The sequence below is a fragment of the Crocuta crocuta genome, unplaced genomic scaffold (assembly GCF_008692635.1).
Source record: "Crocuta crocuta isolate KB4526 unplaced genomic scaffold, BGI_CrCroc_1.0 scaffold333, whole genome shotgun sequence".
Lineage (NCBI taxonomy): Eukaryota > Metazoa > Chordata > Mammalia > Carnivora > Hyaenidae > Crocuta > Crocuta crocuta.
This window is the reverse complement of record NW_027532856.1, coordinates 2,792,241-2,812,724: the sequence shown is the minus strand read 5'-3', so window position 1 is coordinate 2,812,724 and position 20,484 is coordinate 2,792,241. Positions and strand designations below refer to the sequence as shown.

The window sequence follows — 20,484 nt, the reverse complement described above, 5'->3', positions numbered from 1 at the left end:
TCTGGCCATGTGTAGCAACATGGATGGACCTTGAGGGTGTTATGCTGAGCGAAATAAGTCAGGCAGAGAAGGACAAATATCATATGTTTGCACGTATAGGAGGATTAGGAGGAACTTAACTGAGGAACAAGGGGGAGAAGAAGGGGGGAAATGGTGGGGGAAAGGGAGAGAGGCAAACCATGAGAGACTCTTGAATGCTGACAAAAACTGAGGACTGATGGATGTTGGGGGGAGGGGGGATGGGCATGGAGGAGGGCACTTGTGGGGATGAGCACTGGGTGTTATGTGGAAACTAATTTGACAATAAACTATTTGTAAAAAAAAAAATGAAAAAAAAAGATATGTATATTCTACAAAAAAAAAGATATGAACTATATATTACTCGGAAATCAAAAAGAATGAAATCTTGCCATTTGCAACTACATGGATGGAACTAGAGGGCATTATGCTAAGCGAAATTAGTCGGAGAAAGACCAATATCATAAGACTTCACTCATATGAGGATTTTAAGATACAAAACAGATGAATATAAGGGAAGAGAAGCAAAAAAACTATAAAAGCAGGGAGGAGGACAAAACATATGAGACTCTTAAATATAGAGAACAAATAGAGGGTTGCTGGAGGGGTTGTGGGAGGGGGTGTGGGCTACATGGGTAAGGGGCGTTAAGGAATCTACTGAAATCACTGTTGCACCATATGCTAACTTGAATGTAAACTAAAAAATAAATAAATTATTAGTTAAAAAAGAAAAATATGAACTATAATTCAATCTTTTAATGTTATAGCTTAGTAAATTTTATATTCTTTCTTAGCGCTCCTATACTACTTTATTGATTTTTCTTTTCATTGTATCCATCTCATGTTATGATTAGTTTTAGTGGTTAAGAGCTTTAACTGCCTGAGTTAAATCCCGAGTCCACCACTAACTGGCATGTAGCCTTGAACAAGTTTCTTTTTTTTTTTTTTTTAATATTTTTATTTTATTTTTGAAAGAGAGACAGAGTGTGAGTAAGGGAAGGGCAGAGAGAGAGGGAGACTCAGAATCAGAAGCAGGCTCCAGGCTCTGAGCTGTCAGCACGGAGCCTCACATGGACTCAAACTCAAGGACTGTGAGATCATGACCTGAGCTGAAGTCAGACACTTAACCAACTGAGCTACCCAGGTGCCCCACATGTTTCTTAATCTAAGGTTTATTTAAGAGTTTTTCTCCTTGATAAAAGAGGCATTATCCTAATGCTTTCCTCATTCATAAAACTATGATAATTAAATTAAATAATGCTAGTAATGCACTTCACACAGTGCTTGGGAATAAGAATCTATATGTTGGATGATGGCTGACTATTAGATGTAAATTCCCTGAAGGCAGGGATCAGCCTGTCTTAGAAAATTTAGTATTCTCAGCACAGAGCATGGTGCTTAATATATTTAATAGGCCATGTATGTTGAATTTATGTCTGCAAAGTAAAAAGTTGTTTAACTTCTTTCCAACAGTTTTAACGCAGGCTAAGCGTTATGCTTTTTTCATGCCAACTCTGCCAAGTTTGGTCTCTTTTTGTCGAGCATTTCCTCCATTGTATGAGGATATTATGTCTTTGCTGATCCAAATAGGGCAAGTCTGTGCCTCTGATGTTGCCACTCAGACAAGAGACATTGATCCAATTATTACACGTAAGTAGTTGTTTATTTTCAAAGTTGTTTTAATATATCAAAGAAAAAGGCCAAGATCCTTTCCAGATTCCTTGCCTTCATTTATTTTTTTTCCTTATATTTTTAGGTCTTCAACAAATAAAAGAGAAACCAAGTGGATGGTCTGGAATCTGTAAAGATCTATCTTATAAAAATGGATCTGGGGACACTGGAAGTATGGATCCTGATGTACAGCTCTGTCATTGTATTGAAAGCACAATAATTGAAATAATAAACATGAGTGTTAGTGGAATTTAAAAAAAAGTAAAGAAAAAAGAAGCCTATTGCTGCATATACTCAATACAAATTTGCATCTTACAACAACTCTAAACTGAATGGGAACAGTAACGTCTTGGAATCATTAAACGATTCAGTTCAACATGAATATAATTTAGAACTCTCTTAAGAATTATGCTTGCTTGTATTTGATTGGCAGTTCTTTGGATCTACTTTGCTGTATGTTTATATTGTACCAGCAGAGCTTTTTTTTTTTTTTTCTCCCCTATTGGGAGCACATTTAAGAAACTCCTTACTGGAAGGTAAATTTGGCCTTGTATTTAGCGTTTGCAATGAAGAAAAAGGTGCCATGCCTTTAACTTAATTTCTTATAAAGATGAGTCTGGGTAGTCCTAGTGTGTGACTGTCCACTAGTAACAGTGTGACAATGATGCAATGATGAGAGGGAGAAAAAGGGAAGGGAGAATTCAGGAAAAATTAGTTTAAATACCTAATAGAAATTGCTGAAACTTGCAATGCAAGTAATAGTAATGCAAGATGGAGTTCTGCTTCTCAAGAAATAATATTGAGAAGGCTTTAAAGATGGCAAATAGCTTTTTGTAAATGATTTCCATGGAATTACAGATGAGAATTTTAAGATTTTACATATTTGCTTCAATTTTTACTAATATGTAGACATATGTTTAAAAGATACTTGAATAATTTGGAATTTTAAGATACTGGTTTAAAAGTGTTTACAGAAACATCTTTGTGCAAAGATGAACCCAAAAAGAGATCTCATTTAGTTTGTTTTTTTTTTTTTTTTTTATAATGATTTACTAACTTACCTAGTGGTCAATGGTGGGAAATACATTGGTATCTAATTAAAGTTTAGAGCAGTAAAACACACTAGGTTAAAGAGCTCTTGGTATACCATCAGGATTATAATTCACATCTTAATATTAGAAGATCTCTGAGTAAAAAAATAAACAGTATTTCGACCTCAGGAAAAATGAAAAACCATAAAGTACCATGTTGTTGAAAGATTTTGAAGTTTTGTTAGTAATTTCCATTGATTAGGTAGATGCATTCAGGTAACCCATAATCCTAATTTTTTCCCCCTTAATTAAGTATCCAACATAGAGGGTACTCTGCTTTCTGAGAAATACCTGAATGACACATTCTTCCCAACCTCTCCAGTACCCTGTTTTGAAGCAGACCTCTTCACTTGTAAAATAAATTGGGTAGGCTAATAAGAAAGTGTGTTTTTTAAGAAAAGAAATTTAACTTCAGTCTTTTCACTAGCATATAGGCACATCTCATTTTCCTCCTTTGTAAAATGGGATTACTACTGGCCCTACCTCATAAGGGTATTATATGAGAACTAATTTGTAGTTGTTTCAAATCATGAAGTACACAGTGTCACAGATGATAGAATATTTATAACTTTTATTAGATGCTTAATGTTCAATTAAGTACTTTTGGTGCAAAAAGTAAAAGTATACACTTAAAAAATACCATAAAATTTTCATATTTTTAAACAAAGCAGTTTTATAGTCTTTTAAGATTAAATACGACTGCTCCTGTTTTGTTTTGTTTAGTTTTTAAACAGAGGCTTTGGAATATTTTGTGTGAGTAGGTAACTTCTAGGAGTTCAGAAAAGGTTGAAATGTTTTCTAACTAAATGCAGTGCACATTCCTGGATCAATTTTCAGACTGGTCAAAACCTGCTGTGTTAAAATAACATATGCTGTTTTTCATCAGATTTGTTGATGATGTAAATAAAATGTGTAAATATATTAGTAAATGTTAATATTCATGTATTTTAAGTTAAGGTTATAAGATTTGTCACAGTGTGATTTTTTTTATTCAAGTGAAAACAGATGTGTGCAACTATTTTGAATATTGGTTTATAAACATTCATATTCTTTATCAAATGAACTTGTAGTTTTTTGTGTTTCATTTCACTGCAGCTAACTCGAAAAGGATATTTCAAGGTACTGGACTCTAGGGGTTTCTGGCTCTAGAGTTTTTGTGTGTCCCTTTCTGTTAAGACCACATACATCAAATGACACTACAAGGTTATAGGCAGTTGAGAGCCTTAGGAATTTAGGAGCGGAAAATCGGAATCCTTACCTTGGAGGAGTTACTTAATATATTGGATATTTTAAAAATATTTTAAATTAAGAAAAATTAAAAATTTATAAATGCAGAATAGCAATTTGAAGGTATTTTAAGGACTTTTTAAAATATCCTTCATTCCACTGTCTTAACAGTACATTTTTTGTACTTTCCCTTCATCTTTGCTTATGCACACATATTTGTCATATAATAGAATTAGTGTTAGAATTATAATAGGCTAGGAGTCTGCTTTTTTCATTTAATTTTATATGGAATTGTTTTTTGCAAGTTTAATTTTTATAATTATAATTCATAGTGATTTAGTTTTATAATTATTGGCTTCATGATGTTTGAATTGGTGTATTATAACCATCTCCCTATTACTCTACTGGCAAGTTTATGATACTAAACTGGGAAGTTTACTGGGAAGTTTTTTTTCGGTGTTACAAATAGGCACTGTTATCAATTGAGGTAATATCAATTGATATTTGAGGTAATATCAATTATATCAAATAATATAAATTTTCTTAATTTTAGATTATTTGAGATAAATTTCTGAGTCTGAGAGGACTAAAAGAGTAGAATTTGTTTTCATGACTGTAAGTATTGTCACTTGGGGATGATGTAGTAAAAATGAAAGTGAGGCAAACAAATCAGCTTACTTCCCTTTGCTCCCTCCTGCAGCAAACCTCTCTCCCAAACCAGTTTCACGAATTAGAGAAAATGGCTTCGGTTTTGCTTTTTGGACAGTAGTATTTTAACCAAGTTGAGACTATACAGAACTTTTTAAAAATAACAATTCAGAGAGATCATGATTAACCTACTTTCGAGGAACTTCAAGTGTACTTCTTGGCAAAGAAGAATAAACTGGTCTTTAGAGGGCCAGAAGGTGGATGAGCCTTACTAGAGGATGAAGTTATCTGATGCTGGAAGGCCTGGAGAGCGTTTTTCTGGTTTAATTTGGTATCCGAGAAAGCCTTGAATATTTTGAGATACCCGGTTTGGCTCAGTCTGGCGATTCCCGCCTCAATCTTTTCGATACCCTGGCTACTTGTAGGGTTCGAATTTGAATTAAGTGGCACTGATGAATGCTCAGGGAACTCGGCAAAATTTAAAGGTGTTTCCTCTATGTTAGTCTACAGACTTTAAAAATACAACTCTGAGTTTCCGAGAAAGCTGTAACACAGGTTAAACCACCGGTTTCAAAAAGTCAAACAGAGAGGACTCTTTTCCTTTAAATCCCTGAGATTTGGAAGAGTCATTCACGCTTCGGAAGTTCGCTTTCCGGTGCCGCCACTTACCTTGTGTCTATTTTCACTGTGGAGGCTTCCATTGGGTGCCAGAGTCCTCGGCCCCCTCAACCTCTCACCAGGATTGGTTGTTTCATTTCTTGTCTTGGCGTCTGATTGGTTGTTTGAGCTCGTCCGGAGATTGGATGCCGGGAGTCAAGGGGGTGGGAGGCGGGAATTCGTCCGGGAGAGCGTTGTTGAGCGGACACTTGAGGGCTGCAGAGGAAAGCTCGGGCAACCCCGAGGCCGCGACCGGGCACGGGCGGTAGCAGCCTACTGAGGGAGAGAAGGAGGCTCGTGACCTCTCTTCTTTGTCAGCGCTCCACTGTATATGTATATATTTTTTTTTTTGGCGGATATCGGTTTCCTTTTCTTCCGTGAATCGGAGCCTTGTCGGCGTTGCTTCGGTTTTCCCCGGAACAGGCAAGTCTGTCTCCCGTGCGGGGAAGTACGCGAAACTTGCGGGAAGTCGGCTTCCGTTTTCGCCCAACCTCCTTGCTGGCCGGTGGGTGTTGACTGGATCGCCAGAGCCTCTGGGATCTCTACGGGCTGAGGGAAGAGCAAAGTATGAGGACGGAAACCTGGGGAGAAGGGGAGCCTGCCCTCCCTTAATGGGAGCGGAGGCCCGTAAGGCGGCCGGGGGCGACAGGCTGATAATTGTGGTGTGGTGGTTTGTTTGTTTGTTTGTTTGCTTTACGCAGTGTCTGTGGGAAGCTACTCCCATTCTGAGCTGCCTGTTGCCACAGCTGGAGCAGGGGTAACTAGGCCAGCTTTGAGTTGTTGGTTCAGATTAAGGGGTTAGATTCCACCAAATTTCATTCTCAGAGCTTCACAGAATCACAAAATCTTACAACTGGAAAATACTTTAGGATAGTGGTTCTTAACTTCTTTTGGAACACATAGGCTGTGGTTAAGGTTATAATTGGTTTTCTAATCGATTCCATTGTTATTTCAACCATCCCTCCATCCCCAGTTTGCGTTTACTATTTGTTTTCACTATTGCAGAGTGATACCACTGTATATCATTCCCCCCCACCCCCGCCCCCTTTTCAGTTATTTCCTTAGGATATATTTCTGGGAATGAGAAGTCTATAGACCCTCTTCGGAAAAATTCAGTCATGCCACAGAAACTTCTGTATGCCATATCAAGAGGTCACAGTTTCTGAGTTATATCTGTCGTAGGTTAAGAAAAGGTGGTTTAAAGTAGATCATTTCCTCTGTGTCAGATACTGAAGTTTGGGTACATTTGTACATTATTATTCTTAATTCAGCACCTGGCTAATTTTCATGAAAACCCGATCAGGTGGCTGGTATTATTTCCATTTCACAGATGAAGAAATAAGCTCTGAGAGCTTAAATGATTCACACAGAGGAATTCAACTGTAGGTTTGCCTTACTCCAAAACTCATCTTCTTTTCATTTTACTCCAGTGACCTTTAAATAAGAATTATTGGGCACCTACTAAGTGTCAGGCCATTGTTATTACAGATAAGGATCTCAGTCTAGAGAAGTGAAGAAAACTGATCAAGATAACATATCTGAGTTGTTTTCCGAACCTGGTCTAGAACCTATACTTTCTAACTCCTAGTCCACAGCTTTGGCAGAGTATGGATAAAAATCCACATTTGACAGATTCCAAGGCATGCTCTCAACCGTTGTATTTATAAGACTAGGAAATTCTTTTACCTTAATTTGTTTTGTTTAAACATTTATTCCAATTTTTATTTCCAGATAGCTGTCCTAATGTTGGATATCTAGTTTTTTTTTGTTTTTTTTTTTGAATGGTATTGTTTCAATATTGATTTTCCTTTCTGTTGCAGTTAGGAATCTGAAGTAAACAATAAAGCATGATGTCTTCGATGTCTGAATATACAATTGGTGGGGTGAAAATTACCTTTCCTTATAAAGCTTACCCATCGCAGCTTGCTATGATGAATTCTGTAAGTATTTTTTCTTAATGTTTTAATTAATTAATTAATTTTAAATGTTTTTTATTTCTGAGAGAGAGAGAGAGAGAGAGAGAGACAGTGTGAGCAGGGGAGGGTCAGAGAGAGAGGGAGATACAGAATCTGAAGCAGGCTCCAAGCTCTGAGCTGGCTGTCAGCACAGAGTCCAACGCGGGGCTTGAACCCACGAACGGTGAGATCATGACCTGAGCTGAAGTTGGACTGAGCCACCCAGGCACCCCAATGTTTTATTTATTTTTGAGAGAGAAAGAGCGTGAGTGAGGGAGGGACAAAGAGGGGGACAGAAGATCCCAAGTGGACTATGTGCTGAGAGCAGGAAGCCTAATGCAGGGCTCAAACTCGCCGACTGAGATCATGACCTGAGCCGAAGTCAGACGGTCAACCTATGGAGCCACCCAGACGCCCCCGTAAGTATTTATCAGTAGTTATTTTAAGTCTTTATTAAGATACATATGTTTATAATTCATAAGGCTACATTCATTTTCTCAGATAGTAAATGGATTGAAAATATTTGCCCGGTTCGTTGAAGAACATCTAACCCTTGGAAAAATAATACTTATTACTGCTAAACCATGTATATCGATGGTTATAATGGAGGCAAAGGAGAACATTCTGAAAAATGTTCTCAGCTCATTTGGAACTTCTATTTACTTTGCAGAATTACTGCTCTCTACGAAGTATTTGCTATCTGTTATACAGACTAGTATATTTTTTTGAGATTGTTCATATAGAAAATTAATATGCAAACTTAAGGAAACCAACTTTTCAACTTTGTTAAATCTTAATATTTTACCATATACCTTGTTTACAAGTAATAGAGTATTACTTTACATATTTTTAAAAGTTACATAATGATATAACTATCTTTCTGCAGAACTATTTCTTTTGCTTTACATATGTAAGATGCAGGCCTGTTGATTGTTAATCCATTTTACATGCTATATAGTATTCCATTATATGAATATACCAGAATTTTTTAGTCCATTTTCCTTTTGATAGACTTTTAAGTTGTTTACATTCTTTAGCAATTATAAACAGTGTTGCTGTGAACTTTATTATACATGTTTTCTTGTGTTCTTGTGAGTAAAATTTGTGGAGTATATACAAGTTTTATATGTATATGCTAGAGTTGGGTATCTCCAACTTTATTAGGAATCATTAATTTCTGTACAAAGTGTATAGAGGTGCCTGGGTGGCTCAGTTGGTTAAGCATCCAACTCTTGGTTTCAGCTCGGGTCACCATCTCACAGTTCGTGAATTCAAGCTCCATGTTGCCAGTGTGGAGCTTGCTTGGGATTCCCTTTCTGCCTCTTTCTGCCCTCCCCTCACTTGCGTGTTTTCTCTCTCTCTCTCTCTTTCTCTCTCTCTCTCTCAAAATAAATAAACTTTAAAAAAAAATAACAAAGGATACCAAAGTGATTATAACAATTTACATTCCCATAAGCAGTAGCCTTCATTGTTTTCATCAAAAATATTCATGAACTGTATTTTAGTTTTACAGAAACCATTAAGGCACAAATTGCTTTTTTTCATTTCTTTTTTGCTTGCTGTGCTTTTCGGACCATCATAATTTTAGGGAGAAATATAAAGGAATAAAGTCTAGATTGAACTAAATACGGGTTCTCGCTTCTGTTATTGCTGTGCTCCCTGAGGTGCAGCCTTACTTCTCATTGTTACTGTATTTGTACTTCTCCTGGAGAGAAACCCTATGAAGTAAATTGCTTATTGATTTTTTCATTGTTTTTGTGTCCATAGATTGTCAGAGGATTAAATAGTAAGCAACATTGTTTACTGGAGAGCCCTACAGGAAGTGGGAAAAGTGTAGCCTTACTTTGTTCTGCTTTAGCATGGCAACAATCTTTTAATGGTAAGTAGTTGTTGATATTTCTAGGTTCCTTATTGGGACATGAAAAAAACATTTTAATAAAGTACTTTTTATCCAGAATTATTCAACCATGTTCTAGCTAATTTAAGTGTGGATTCTCTTTTAAGATATTTCTTTATAAGTTAAATATCGTCCAAAAGAGTTTCAGTAGAGCCAGATATGTTCAGTTAATTGTAAAACAGTTTTGAACATAATGTAGTCCTTTATTTGAAGATTCAGAGTATGCATAGAAATCTTGGAATGCTTAGTTATCGTTATGAAAATGATTATGATAATTTGTATTTAAAAGATGCAAGAGATTGGCCTGTAATGCTGCTGTAATATATCAAATATTTGCTTTGAGTAAATCCTTTATGTATTTGTTTAATATCCCTTCCTCATAACATTAGAACATGGAATATATAAAGGAAACATTCTAATTGATTTTTCAACTTGTTTGGAAGCCAGATAAGCAAAAGTTTATTGTAATATTGTTTTCATGAATCCATATTATTTTCCATTACTTTCATTTTATTTGCTAACAAAGGCCTAGTAACATTTGCTTTTATAAAAGATTAGCTAATATGCATAATGAATCCAAAATGCAGTATTGGATATGTTTTAGTTACATAATTAAATGGATTTGACAAAGTATTAGGAGAATTTAAAGTTAACCACGAGTGTGTGTAGGTATGTATATATGTATTTGTGTGTGTGTGTATGTCTTTTGAAAGGAAATCTACTGATAAGACTGTTAAAAGGAAACAGTAAATATTTTATAACTTTTGTTGTTCATTCTGATTGTTACTGATAGTCATTGGGGAAAAATGAGATAATCTGTTAATAGCTTAAAATTTTAATGGGAGACTGAAAAGTAGAATTGGTAGTATTTATGTAGTATAAGCAGTAATGACATTATTTTCCCATTATTTGGGAATAATGTCTCATTACTGCTTGTAGAGAATAATTATTCACTTTTTTTGTGTGTGTGTGTCTATGAATTGTGTATTTATACATGTAGGCACACAATGTAAGCCTATTACAATTTTGTATTCAGTTTAAGTATTAAAAATCACCTGTTTTATTTAGTTCGAATATTGACCTTAAAGTATATTTTAATACATGTATCAGAATTGATACACCATGGAACATGTTTCTATTTGAAATTGACGTATAAAGTGGAATGACTTAACCCCTATGTGTTTACGTTATTTAATGTATTGAGCTTCCAATTTCTTCGTTTAAGGAAATAGCAGTAGCTAAGAATATACTTTAGGTCTTTATTTTAACCTTCCCTGCTTGATATTTTAGTAACTCCTGAGATAAATGAGTACTCAAGTGGTTAACAATATTAATCTTTGACTTAGATTGTTGCAAATTATGTAAATTGATGATAACATCTCTGTAAGTATTTCTGACATAAGTGTTTTTTGCCTGGTGTAATTTGATCCTGGAGATAGGGTGACCAACTTGCCCAGGTACTTTTCTAGTTTTAGCACTGAAAGTCTTGTATCCTAGGAAACCTCCCAATCCTGGGCAAATTGGGTGCTTGCTCATCCTAGGTGAAGAAGAAAATTAATGTTTTTTAAATTAGAACTATTACAAATTCAGATTCTTTCATTTTTAGGGAAGCCAGTGGACAAAAGCTTAAGTAAAAAAGCTGAAGTACCATCGTCATGCTGTTGTGCATGCCATTCAAAGAATTTTACAAACATTGACTTGAAACAAGGAACTTCACATCATTTCAACAGTCCAAGTACACCACCTTTAGAAAGATATGGCACTTCATCAACTTGTCAAGGTAGTTTATACTTTCCCTGTCTCTCTTGGTGTCTGTAGTAGCCTTAATTATTACTGTTATGAGATTTATCTAAGGTAAATTTGGTGAGCATAATGGATTATGTATCTCCACCTAATTCTCTGGGATTATTTAAGATAATACACAGAGTAGTCAGATATCCTTGAACTGTATTATTCTTGGCTTGACTTTTAATTTATTCAGACATTTTGCTAGTTTAAATCATTTTTTGAAGAAGGCAATCCACAATAAATGGTACTTAGAAATTGATCTTATTTGTAGTCTGTATTGTTAGAGTTTAAAAAAATATACTGATATGTATTGTAAGACAAAAATCAGTTAGCGTCATTCATTCATCCTTATGAATTTGCTTGAACTTCTGAGGCCAGTATATCCTAGCTGAGGCTTTTTTTTTAAATGTACATTAGGTTTTTTTTAATTGAAGTACAGTTGACATACTGTATTACATACATAGTGATTACAACAAGTCTAGGTGTTACTGTGTGCTCACCACAAGTGTGTCTACCATTGTCACCTTATGCTATTATAATACCATCTATTAGATTCCGTATGCTGTGCTCTTTATCCCTGTGACATACTCATTCTGTAACTGGAAGCCTGTATATCCCACTTCTCTCTGGCAATCATCAGTTTGTTCTCTGTCTTTATGGGTCTCTTTCTGCTTTTTATTTGTTTATTCATTTGTTTTGGTTTTTAGATTCCCCATATAACTGAAATCATGTGGTTTTTGTCTTTCTCTGACTTACTTCACTTAGCATAATACCCTCTAGCTCCATTCGTGTTGTCACAAATGGCAAGATTTCATCTTTTTTTAAGGCTGAGTAGAGAATCAGGTATGTTTTAAATATGATCCTTAACTAGTTCTTACTAGATTTATTTAAGAGAAGTATACTAAGAGGCACCTGGGTGGCTCAGTCTATTAAAGATCCTACTCTTGATTTTGGCTGAGGTCATGATCTTATGGTTCATGGGTTTGAGTTCTGCTTTGGACTCTGTGCTGACAGTGCAAAGTCTACTTGGGATTCTCTCTCTTTCCTTCTCTCCGTCCCTCCCCTGCTCTATCCTAAAGTTAAATAAATAAACTTAAAAAAAGATAAAAGTATACTATCACAAGATTAATTTTTTATAAAAATTTTTTTAATGTTTTATTTATTTCTAGGAGAGAGAGAGAGAGAGACAGCGTGAGCAGGGGAGGGTCAGAGAGAGAGGGAGTCACAGACTCTGAAACAGGCTCCAGACTCTGAGCTGGCAGTCAGCACAGAGCCCAACGCAGGGCTCGAACCCACGAACCGCGAGATCATGACCTAAGCGAAAGTCAGACGCTTAACCGACTAAGCCACCCAGGCACCCCAAGATTATTAATTTTTTAAAATATTTCTTTGGCTTTGAGTATATGGGAATGGTTAACCATTTTTTGCCTAAGCTGAAAATCTAGGAGACATCCCATATACTGTGTTCTTCCATATTTCTCCATGCAAACCTCTATCTCCATTGATACCTCCTTAGTGCCAACTACCATCTCTTGTTTAGAGCATGCATTAACTTCTTTTACTATTATCACTCATGCCATTCTTTAATCTCTGGTAGGAAGAAAGAGGTTGTTATGATGGATTTAAGTCTAAATAGTATCCACTTCTAAAATCAAGGTTGGAGTCATGGTCCGTTAAAACACATGACTGTGTGGAGGAGGATAGCTATTTCAACTAAAGTATGATTATGTTAGGAATGAGGAAGAAGTGGTTGAATTCATGCTGGAGAGGTGATCATTTTTTAAACAATTAAAAAATTTTTGTAATGTTTATTTACATTTGAGAGAGAGCCCAAGTGGGGTAGGGGCAGAGTGAGAGAGGGAGACACAGAATCTGAAGCAGGCTCCAGGCTCCAAGCTGTCAGCAAGAGCCCAGTGTGGGGCTCGAACCCATGAACTGTGAGGTCATGACCTGAGCTGAAGTTGGACGCTTAACCAACTGAGCCACTGAAGCGCCCCTATGCTATTTTTTTTTAATTTATGTTTTAAAATTTTTTTAAGTTTATTTATTTTTGAGGGAGAGAGACAGAGCATGAGTAGGGGAGGGCCAGAGAGAGAGGGAGGCACGGAATCTGAAGCAGTCTCCAGGCTCTGAGCTGTCAGCACAGAGCCCACTGTGGGGCTTGAACTTACGGACTCCAAGGTCATGACCTGAGCCAAAGTTAGACGTTCAACTGACTAAGCTACCCAGGTGCCCCAATGTTTACTTATTTTTGAGAGAGAGAAAAAGAAAGAGTGTGAGCAGCAGAGGGGCAGAGGAAGAGAGACACATACACACATACACATAGAATCCAAAGCAGGCTCCGGGCTTCCAGCTGCCAACACAGAGCCAGATGTGGGGCTCAGACCTATAAACTCTGCATGATCATGACCTGAGCTGAAGTCAGATGCTTAAGCAACTGAGCCACCCAGGCGCCCCAGTGTTGTCTACACTATTTTGATCCTTAGCCCTTTTTGACTTTCTTTCCATTCCTTAAGAGGATCATGTTTTCTCTTGCCTCAGAGCCTTTTCTTATAATGTCTCTTCTGAGAAAAATCCCATTTTCAGTTTGTTTTCCTATTTTTCCTTTAGGTCTCAGCTTAAACATCACTTCCTCAAAGGAGCCATATTGACCTTTCTATCAGACTAGATTTGGTTTCCTATTGTGTTCTGTCCTCTCACTGTGTACCTTTCTTTTATAGTACTTGTTATAGTTTGTATTATCCATATGTCTTTGTGCATCATTTATCAATCTCTGCTTCCCCTAGCAGACTATATACTCCATGAGGTCAGGGACCATGTCAGTTTGCTTATCATTCTATCTTTAGTGCCTACCAGAGTGTCTGGCTTATAGTAGGTACTAGATAAAGATTTGTTGCATGAATGAATGGAATTCACTTTGAGATAATTATAGGAACTCTGGTTTATCTTTATATACAACCTGTTCTTTTTTTAAAAATTTTATGTTTGTTTATTTGAGAGAGAGAGAGAGAGCGAGAGAGAGAGCGCATGCACAGTGGGGAGGGGCAGGGAGAAGGAGAGACAGAATCCCAAGCAGAGTCCACACCTTCAGCACAGAGCCCGATGTGGGGCTTGAAATTACAAACCACGAGACCATGACCTGAACTGAGATCAAGAGTCAGACAGTTAACTGACTGAGTCACCCAGGCACCCCTATACAACCTGTATTTTTTTTAAGAACAGCCTTATTGAAATATACCTGACATGACTATACACAGACATGGTACACTTTGATAAATTTTGATATAGGTGTACCTTCATTAAACTTTCACCAGCATCATGATAGTGAACATATCCATCACCTTCAAAAGTTTTTTCATTTCCCTTTATTATCTCTCTTTCCCAATCCTCCATGACCCACTCTCTCCAAACAACCACTGATTTCCTTTCTGTCAATATAGATTAGTTTGCATTTTCTGGGGTTTATATAAATGGAATCATAGTTAGTTTATCTAGCTTGTTTCACTTAACATAATTCTTTTGAAATTCATCCATGTTGTTGCATGTATAAACACTTTGTTCCTTTTTATTGTTAAGTAATATCCTATTGTATGGATGTACTACAGATAGTTTTTCTAGTCTCCTGTTGATTTATATTTGAGTTTTTATTTTTAAGCTATTATGTATAAAGCCACTATGAGTATTTGTGTATAAGTCTTTGTTATGGAAATATGCTTTCAGGTTTTTTGGCTAAATACTTAGAAATATTATGACTAGATCACTTACATTTAACTTTTTAAGAACCTTACAGACAGTTTCCCAAAGTGGTATTATCTTCTTACATTCTCACCAGCAGTGTTTGGGAGTTCCCATTTCTTTAAGTTTATTTATTTATTTTTGATAGAGAAAGAGAGTGCACTGTGTGAGCAGGGGAGAGGCAGAGAGAGGGAAAGAGAGAATCCCAAGCAGGCTCTGTACTGTTAGCATAGAGCCCAACTCGGGGCTTGATCCCAGGAGTCCAATCCCAGGAACTGTGAGATCATGACCTGAGCCAAAATCAACAGTTAGATAGGGATGCTTAATCAGCTGAGCCACCCAGGTGCCCCTCTTTTTATATGTTTATTGGGTATTTGAATATCCTCTTCAGTGAATTGCCTATTTAAGTTGTTTTCCCATTTTTCTATTGGGTTGTTTCTTACTGATTTCTAGGAGATTATTTATTTTATTTATTCATTCTAGATAGATCTTATTTCTTTATAATTTTATATTTTAAAGACAACCCCTTTGATAAATTTCTTGCAAACTGCCCTGCTATAAAGAACAGGAAGATAAGCCATTTTTATATGCAGGTTATGTGGTTTTTTTTTTTTAATGAGTTGGGGTTAATCTTATTTGACACATTGCAATTCAGTTTTTCTATAACTAAATCATTGCTTTTGGTAGATGTTTCCTACCCTTTAATGGGCCCATACAGATTTACCCCTTGATTTATTAGGGATAGAGTTTCTCAACAATGGCACTATTATATTTTGAATGGGATAATTCTTTGTTATGGGGCTGTCCTATGCATTGTGGGATGTTTAGTAGCATCTCCTAGGACTCAACTCACTAGATACCAGTAGTACCCCTGCCTTTTGTGATAACCGGAAATGTCTATGCCTAGTGTCCCTGGGGTTGGAAGTAGGGTGTTAAAATTGTCCCCATTCAGAACCATGATCTGGATTCATTTTGTGGGTATTTTACCAGTTTGATTAGAAATTGCAGAGCTCAAAATTACATGTCTTTTCTAAAATATATATGGAAATGCAAAGGATTAAGAATAGCCAAGACATTTCTCAAGAACCAGGTCAAGGTAGGAGGACTTGATCTATAAGATATCCTGATTTCTTTATGTACAGCTATAGTGATTAAAACAGTTTAATATTAGAATAGTGTAAAACCAGTATAAAACAATAGCAAACCCAGATTCACTTTCACATGGATCTAGAAACTTGATTCTTTATTGAAGTGCTTCTACAGAGCAGAGTCCTGAGGAGGGACTTTTTTAAAACTGGTACTTAGATATGCATATGGAAAAAAAAAGGTAAAGATTTTTTTTTTTAATTTTAGAGAGAGAGAGAGAGCGCATGAGCAGGGAAGAGGGGTAGAATCTTAATTAGGTTCTGTGCACAGCTCAGAGCCCAACACGGGATACAGTCTCAAGACCCTGGAATCATGATCTGAGCTGAAATCAAGAGTCAGACACTCAACCAAATAAGCCACCCAGACACCCCTGCATATGGAAAAAGTTTAAATTGGAGTCCTATTTATTTCGTACACAAAAATTCATTCTAGCTAAAGACCTCATTATTAAAGGCCTTTCGTGGTTCCATACAAATTTTATTTCTGAGAGAGAGAGAGAGCATGAATAGGGGAGGATCAGAGAGAGAGGGAGATACAGAATCTGTATCTCCAGGCTCTGAGCTAGCTGTCAGCACAGAGCCTGACACGGGACTCGAACTCACAAACTGTGAGATCATGACCTGAGCCGAAGTTGGACACTTAACTGACTGAGCCACCCTGGCGCCCCTTTCATTAGTGTTTTCTAGTTTTCAGAGTACAGCTCTCTCACTTCTTTGGTTACATTTATTCTTAGATATTTAATTGTTTTTGGTGCAACTGTAAGTGGGATTGTTTTCTTAATTTCACTTTGTGCTGTTTCATGATAAGTGTATAGGAATGCAGTAGATTTCTGTACACTGATTTTATATCCTGTGAATGTACTGAATTCATTTATCAGTAGTTTTTGGTAGAGTCTATAGGGTTTTCGGTATGTTCATAGTATTATGTCATCTGCAAATAGTGGAAGTTTTACTTATCAATTTGGATACCTTTTATTTTTTTAGGTTATCTAATTGCTGTGGCTAAGACTTCCAGTACTATGTTGAATTAAAGTGGTTACATTTATTTCTGACCTTAGAAGGAAAGCTCTTAGTTTTTCACCATTGAATATGATATTGGCTGTGGGTTTTTCATATAAGGCCTTTATTAGATTGAGATGTGTTCCCTCTAGACCTACCCTGCAGAGGATTTTTATCATGAATGAATGTTGTACTTTGTCAAATGCTTTTTCTGCATCTATTAAAAGGATCATATGGGTTTTATTTTTTCTCCTATTGATATGACATATGATGTTGAATGTTTTGCTTCAATAGCCAAAGCAGTCTTGAAAAAGAAAAAACTAGAGGTATCACAATTCCACAGTCCAAGTTATATTACAAAGCAATAGTAATTAAAATACTATGATACTGGCAAAAAATACAAATGTAGATCCATGGAACATAACAGAAAACCCAGAAATAAAACCCACAGTTACATGGTCAATCTTGACAAAGGAGGTATAAGAATACAGAGAAAAGACTGTTTCTTCAACAAATGGTATTGGGAAAACTGGACACTTTCTTTCACCATACACAACAACTCAAAATGGATCAAAGACGTCACATTTATGTGAGACCTGAAACCATTACCTTGAAGAGAGCACAGGCAGTAATCTCTGACATCATCCATAGCAACATTTTTCTAGATATGCCCCCCGAGGCAAGAGAAATAAAAGCAAAAATAAACTATTAGCACTACATCAAAATAAAGTTTTTGCACAGCAAAAAAAAAAAAAAAAAAAAAAACAAGCAACAAAACTAAAAGGTAACCTACAGAATAGGAGGAGATATTTGCAAATGACATAGCTGATAAAGGGTTAGTATCCAAAATATATAGAACTGATACAACTCAATACCCAGAAGAGAATCCAATTAAAAAATGAGCACAAGGCATGAACAGATATTTCTCCAAAGAAGACAGACAGATGGCCAACACACATGAAAAGATGCTCAACATCAGTCATCATCAGGGAAATGCAAATCAAAACCACAGTGAGATTTCACCTCATACCTGTCAGAGTAGTTAAAATCAAAAACACAAGAAACAAGTGTTGGTGAAGATATGGAGAAAAAGGAACCCTCTTGCACTGTTGGTGAGAATACAAATTAGTGCAGCCACTCTGAAAAACAGTATGGAAGTTCCTCAAAAAATTAAAAATAGAAATACCATACAGTCCTGGACTTGCACTACTGAGTGTTTACACAAATTATATAAAAACACTAATTCAAAGGGATACACGCACCCCTATGTTTATTGAAGCATTGTTTGCAATAGCCAAGCTATGGAAGCAGCTCAAATGTCCATAGATAGATGAATGAATGAAGAAGATGTGGCTTGTAAGTACAATGGAATATTATTCAGCCATAAAAAGAATGAAATTTTGCCATTTCCAACAACTTAAAATAGAGAGTATAATGCTAAGTCAAAGAAAGACAAATACCATATGAAATCATTCGTATGTGGAATTTAAGAAATGAAACAAAGGAAAGCAAAGGAAAAAAGAGACAAAACAAGAAATAAGACCTTTTTTTTCTTTTTTCTTTTTTAGAGAGCGAGCAAGGGTATGTACGCAGGCAAGCAGGGGGAGAGTCAGAGGGAGAAAGAATCTTAAGCAGGCTTCATGCTCAGTGCAAAGCCCAAGGCAGGGACCAATCCCATGACCCTGGGATCATGACCTGAGCCAAAATCAAGAGTTGGATGCTTGGGGCGCCGGGGTGGCTCAGTTGGTTGAGTATCTGACTTCGGCTCAGGTCATGATCTCACCATTTGTGGGTTTGAGCCCTGCGCCAGGCTCTGTGCTGACAGTTCAGAGCCTGTTTCAATTCTGTGTCTCCTTCTCTCTACCCCTTCCCTACTCATGCTCTGTCTCTCTCAAAAATAAATAAACATTTAAAAAAAAAAAGTGTTGGATGCTCAGCTGAATGAACCACCCAGGCATCCCAAGAAACAGATTCTTAACTGTAGAGAACAAACTGATGGTTACCAGAGGGGGAGTGAGTTGGGGATGGGGATTAAAGAGTATATTTATTATGAGGAAAACCAAAAAAAAAAAAAAAAAAAAAGGTAAAAAAAAAAGAAGGAAAAGGAGGGAAGGAAGGAAGGATGGATGGATTCAGGCCAAAAGATTGATAGTGATTATCTCAGAGAAGAAGATTTACAGAAGTGGAAAAGTGGGGCGGGAAGCAGTTGGCATTTTCCTTTTTCTTATTTATATTTCTGATTTGGTGAAGTCTTTCATAATGAGTTTATATTAGTTGATAATTTTTTAAAACTTCAGGGTGTTAGAGGTACTTGATTGGCTCAGTGGATAGAGCATGCAACTCTTGGTCTTGGGGTTGTGAGTTCAAGTCCCATGTTGGGACTTGAGCTTACTTAATAATGAAAAAAGTTAAAAAGTTATCTGGCTGGCTTAGAGCATACAACTCTTGATTTCAGGGTTGTGAGTTTGAGCCCCATTTTGGGTGTAGAGATTACTTAAAAATAAAATCTTTAAAAAAATCAGAACTTCAAGGTATTGGGTTACATTGGAAACAGGTTTAGAATGGGTCCCATTGTTTACCTTGGGCACTTAACTCCATTTTTCTATGTATCAGTTTCCCCAACTGTAAAATAATAACAATTGCTACTTTATGCCATGGTAGCAGGAGCTAATCTATGTAAAACTTTTCGCACACTGCCTGATACTAATAAAATTGAATTTTGTAGGAAGAAAGAAAGAGAAAAAAAGAAAGAAAGAAAGAAAAGACCTATGTATAAAAGGCAAAACCATTAAGATTTTAGAATAAGGTGGTATTTAAACTATGTTCCTAAGATTGGGGAAAAAAATACGGCTTGTAGGGGTAAGGGCGCAACAAGTCAGGGAAGTTCTAGGTCTTTTGTTCTGTTCTGGAAATTTTAAGCAATATTTATTTTAAAAATATAGTCCTCCTCAATAAAAGCTTGAAAATCAGTGCTATGTGGCATAGATTTACTTTGTTTTTACAGACTCAAACTTGGTTTTTAAAATCAGTATTGGACTTGCTTATAGGGCTTTCTTCTCTTATGGTCTATAAATCCTTTAAGGCTAGAGGCTGTTTCTTTTTCATTGCTTTTCCATGGTTTCTGGAATTACATGGACTTCGTAAAATAAATGCTTGTTAAATCAATTCAAGCCCTAGAAGTGGAAGGAATATATAGAGAAAAGTAGAGAGGAAGGAAGGTGCTTTCCAGAACACTCACATTTAGGGAAAAGGAAAAACCCATGTATAGGAGCAGTTAAGTGTAAATAGGTATTAAGGAAAACCGAAATGTATTTATTACATTTCAAGAAGACAGTGTTCTGTTTGGCTGTATCCCTAGAGATTATGCTGATGAATTTTGGAGTCAGACAGCAGGAGTCAGTCATATCCACACTCTGCCTCTTACTAGCTATATGATATTGGGAATATTAAAGGAGCTATATTACTTGGTGATTAAGAGGTCACTGATGACTTTCAGGGTAGTAGGATTAAAAGGCAGGTTATAGAGCTTTATTCTACTGTATTTTTAAGCCTAAAGAACATTTATTTATTTATTTATTTAAAATATTTTTATTTATTTCTAGGAGAGAGAGAGAGAGAGAGACAGCATGAGCAGGGTCAGAGAGAGAGACACA

The 20,484-nt window shown here is 36.3% G+C and overlaps 2 protein-coding genes across 3 annotated transcripts in view; both read left to right on the top strand.

Annotated features, from left to right (window-relative positions):
* The window catches only part of INTS2 (integrator complex subunit 2), a 53,570-nt gene extending 49,727 nt beyond the window's left edge, over positions 1-3,843 (top strand). For both annotated transcript variants that reach the window (XM_077745527.1, XM_077745528.1), the window contains exons 24-25: positions 1,492-1,668; positions 1,775-3,843. In XM_077745527.1, the coding sequence (XP_077601653.1) occupies positions 1,492-1,668; positions 1,775-1,944 (347 nt within the window). In that variant the 3' untranslated portion in view covers positions 1,945-3,843. The remainder of the gene's footprint in view (positions 1-1,491; positions 1,669-1,774) is intronic.
* Positions 3,844-5,660: 1,817 nt separating this feature from the next.
* BRIP1 (BRCA1 interacting DNA helicase 1) overlaps positions 5,661-20,484 on the top strand; it is a 171,696-nt gene continuing 156,872 nt past the window's right edge. The window contains 4 exon segments of the mRNA XM_077745525.1: positions 5,661-5,735; positions 7,133-7,252; positions 9,035-9,146; positions 10,771-10,944. Of these exon segments, the coding sequence (XP_077601651.1) occupies positions 7,160-7,252; positions 9,035-9,146; positions 10,771-10,944 (379 nt within the window). The 5' untranslated portion in view covers positions 5,661-5,735; positions 7,133-7,159.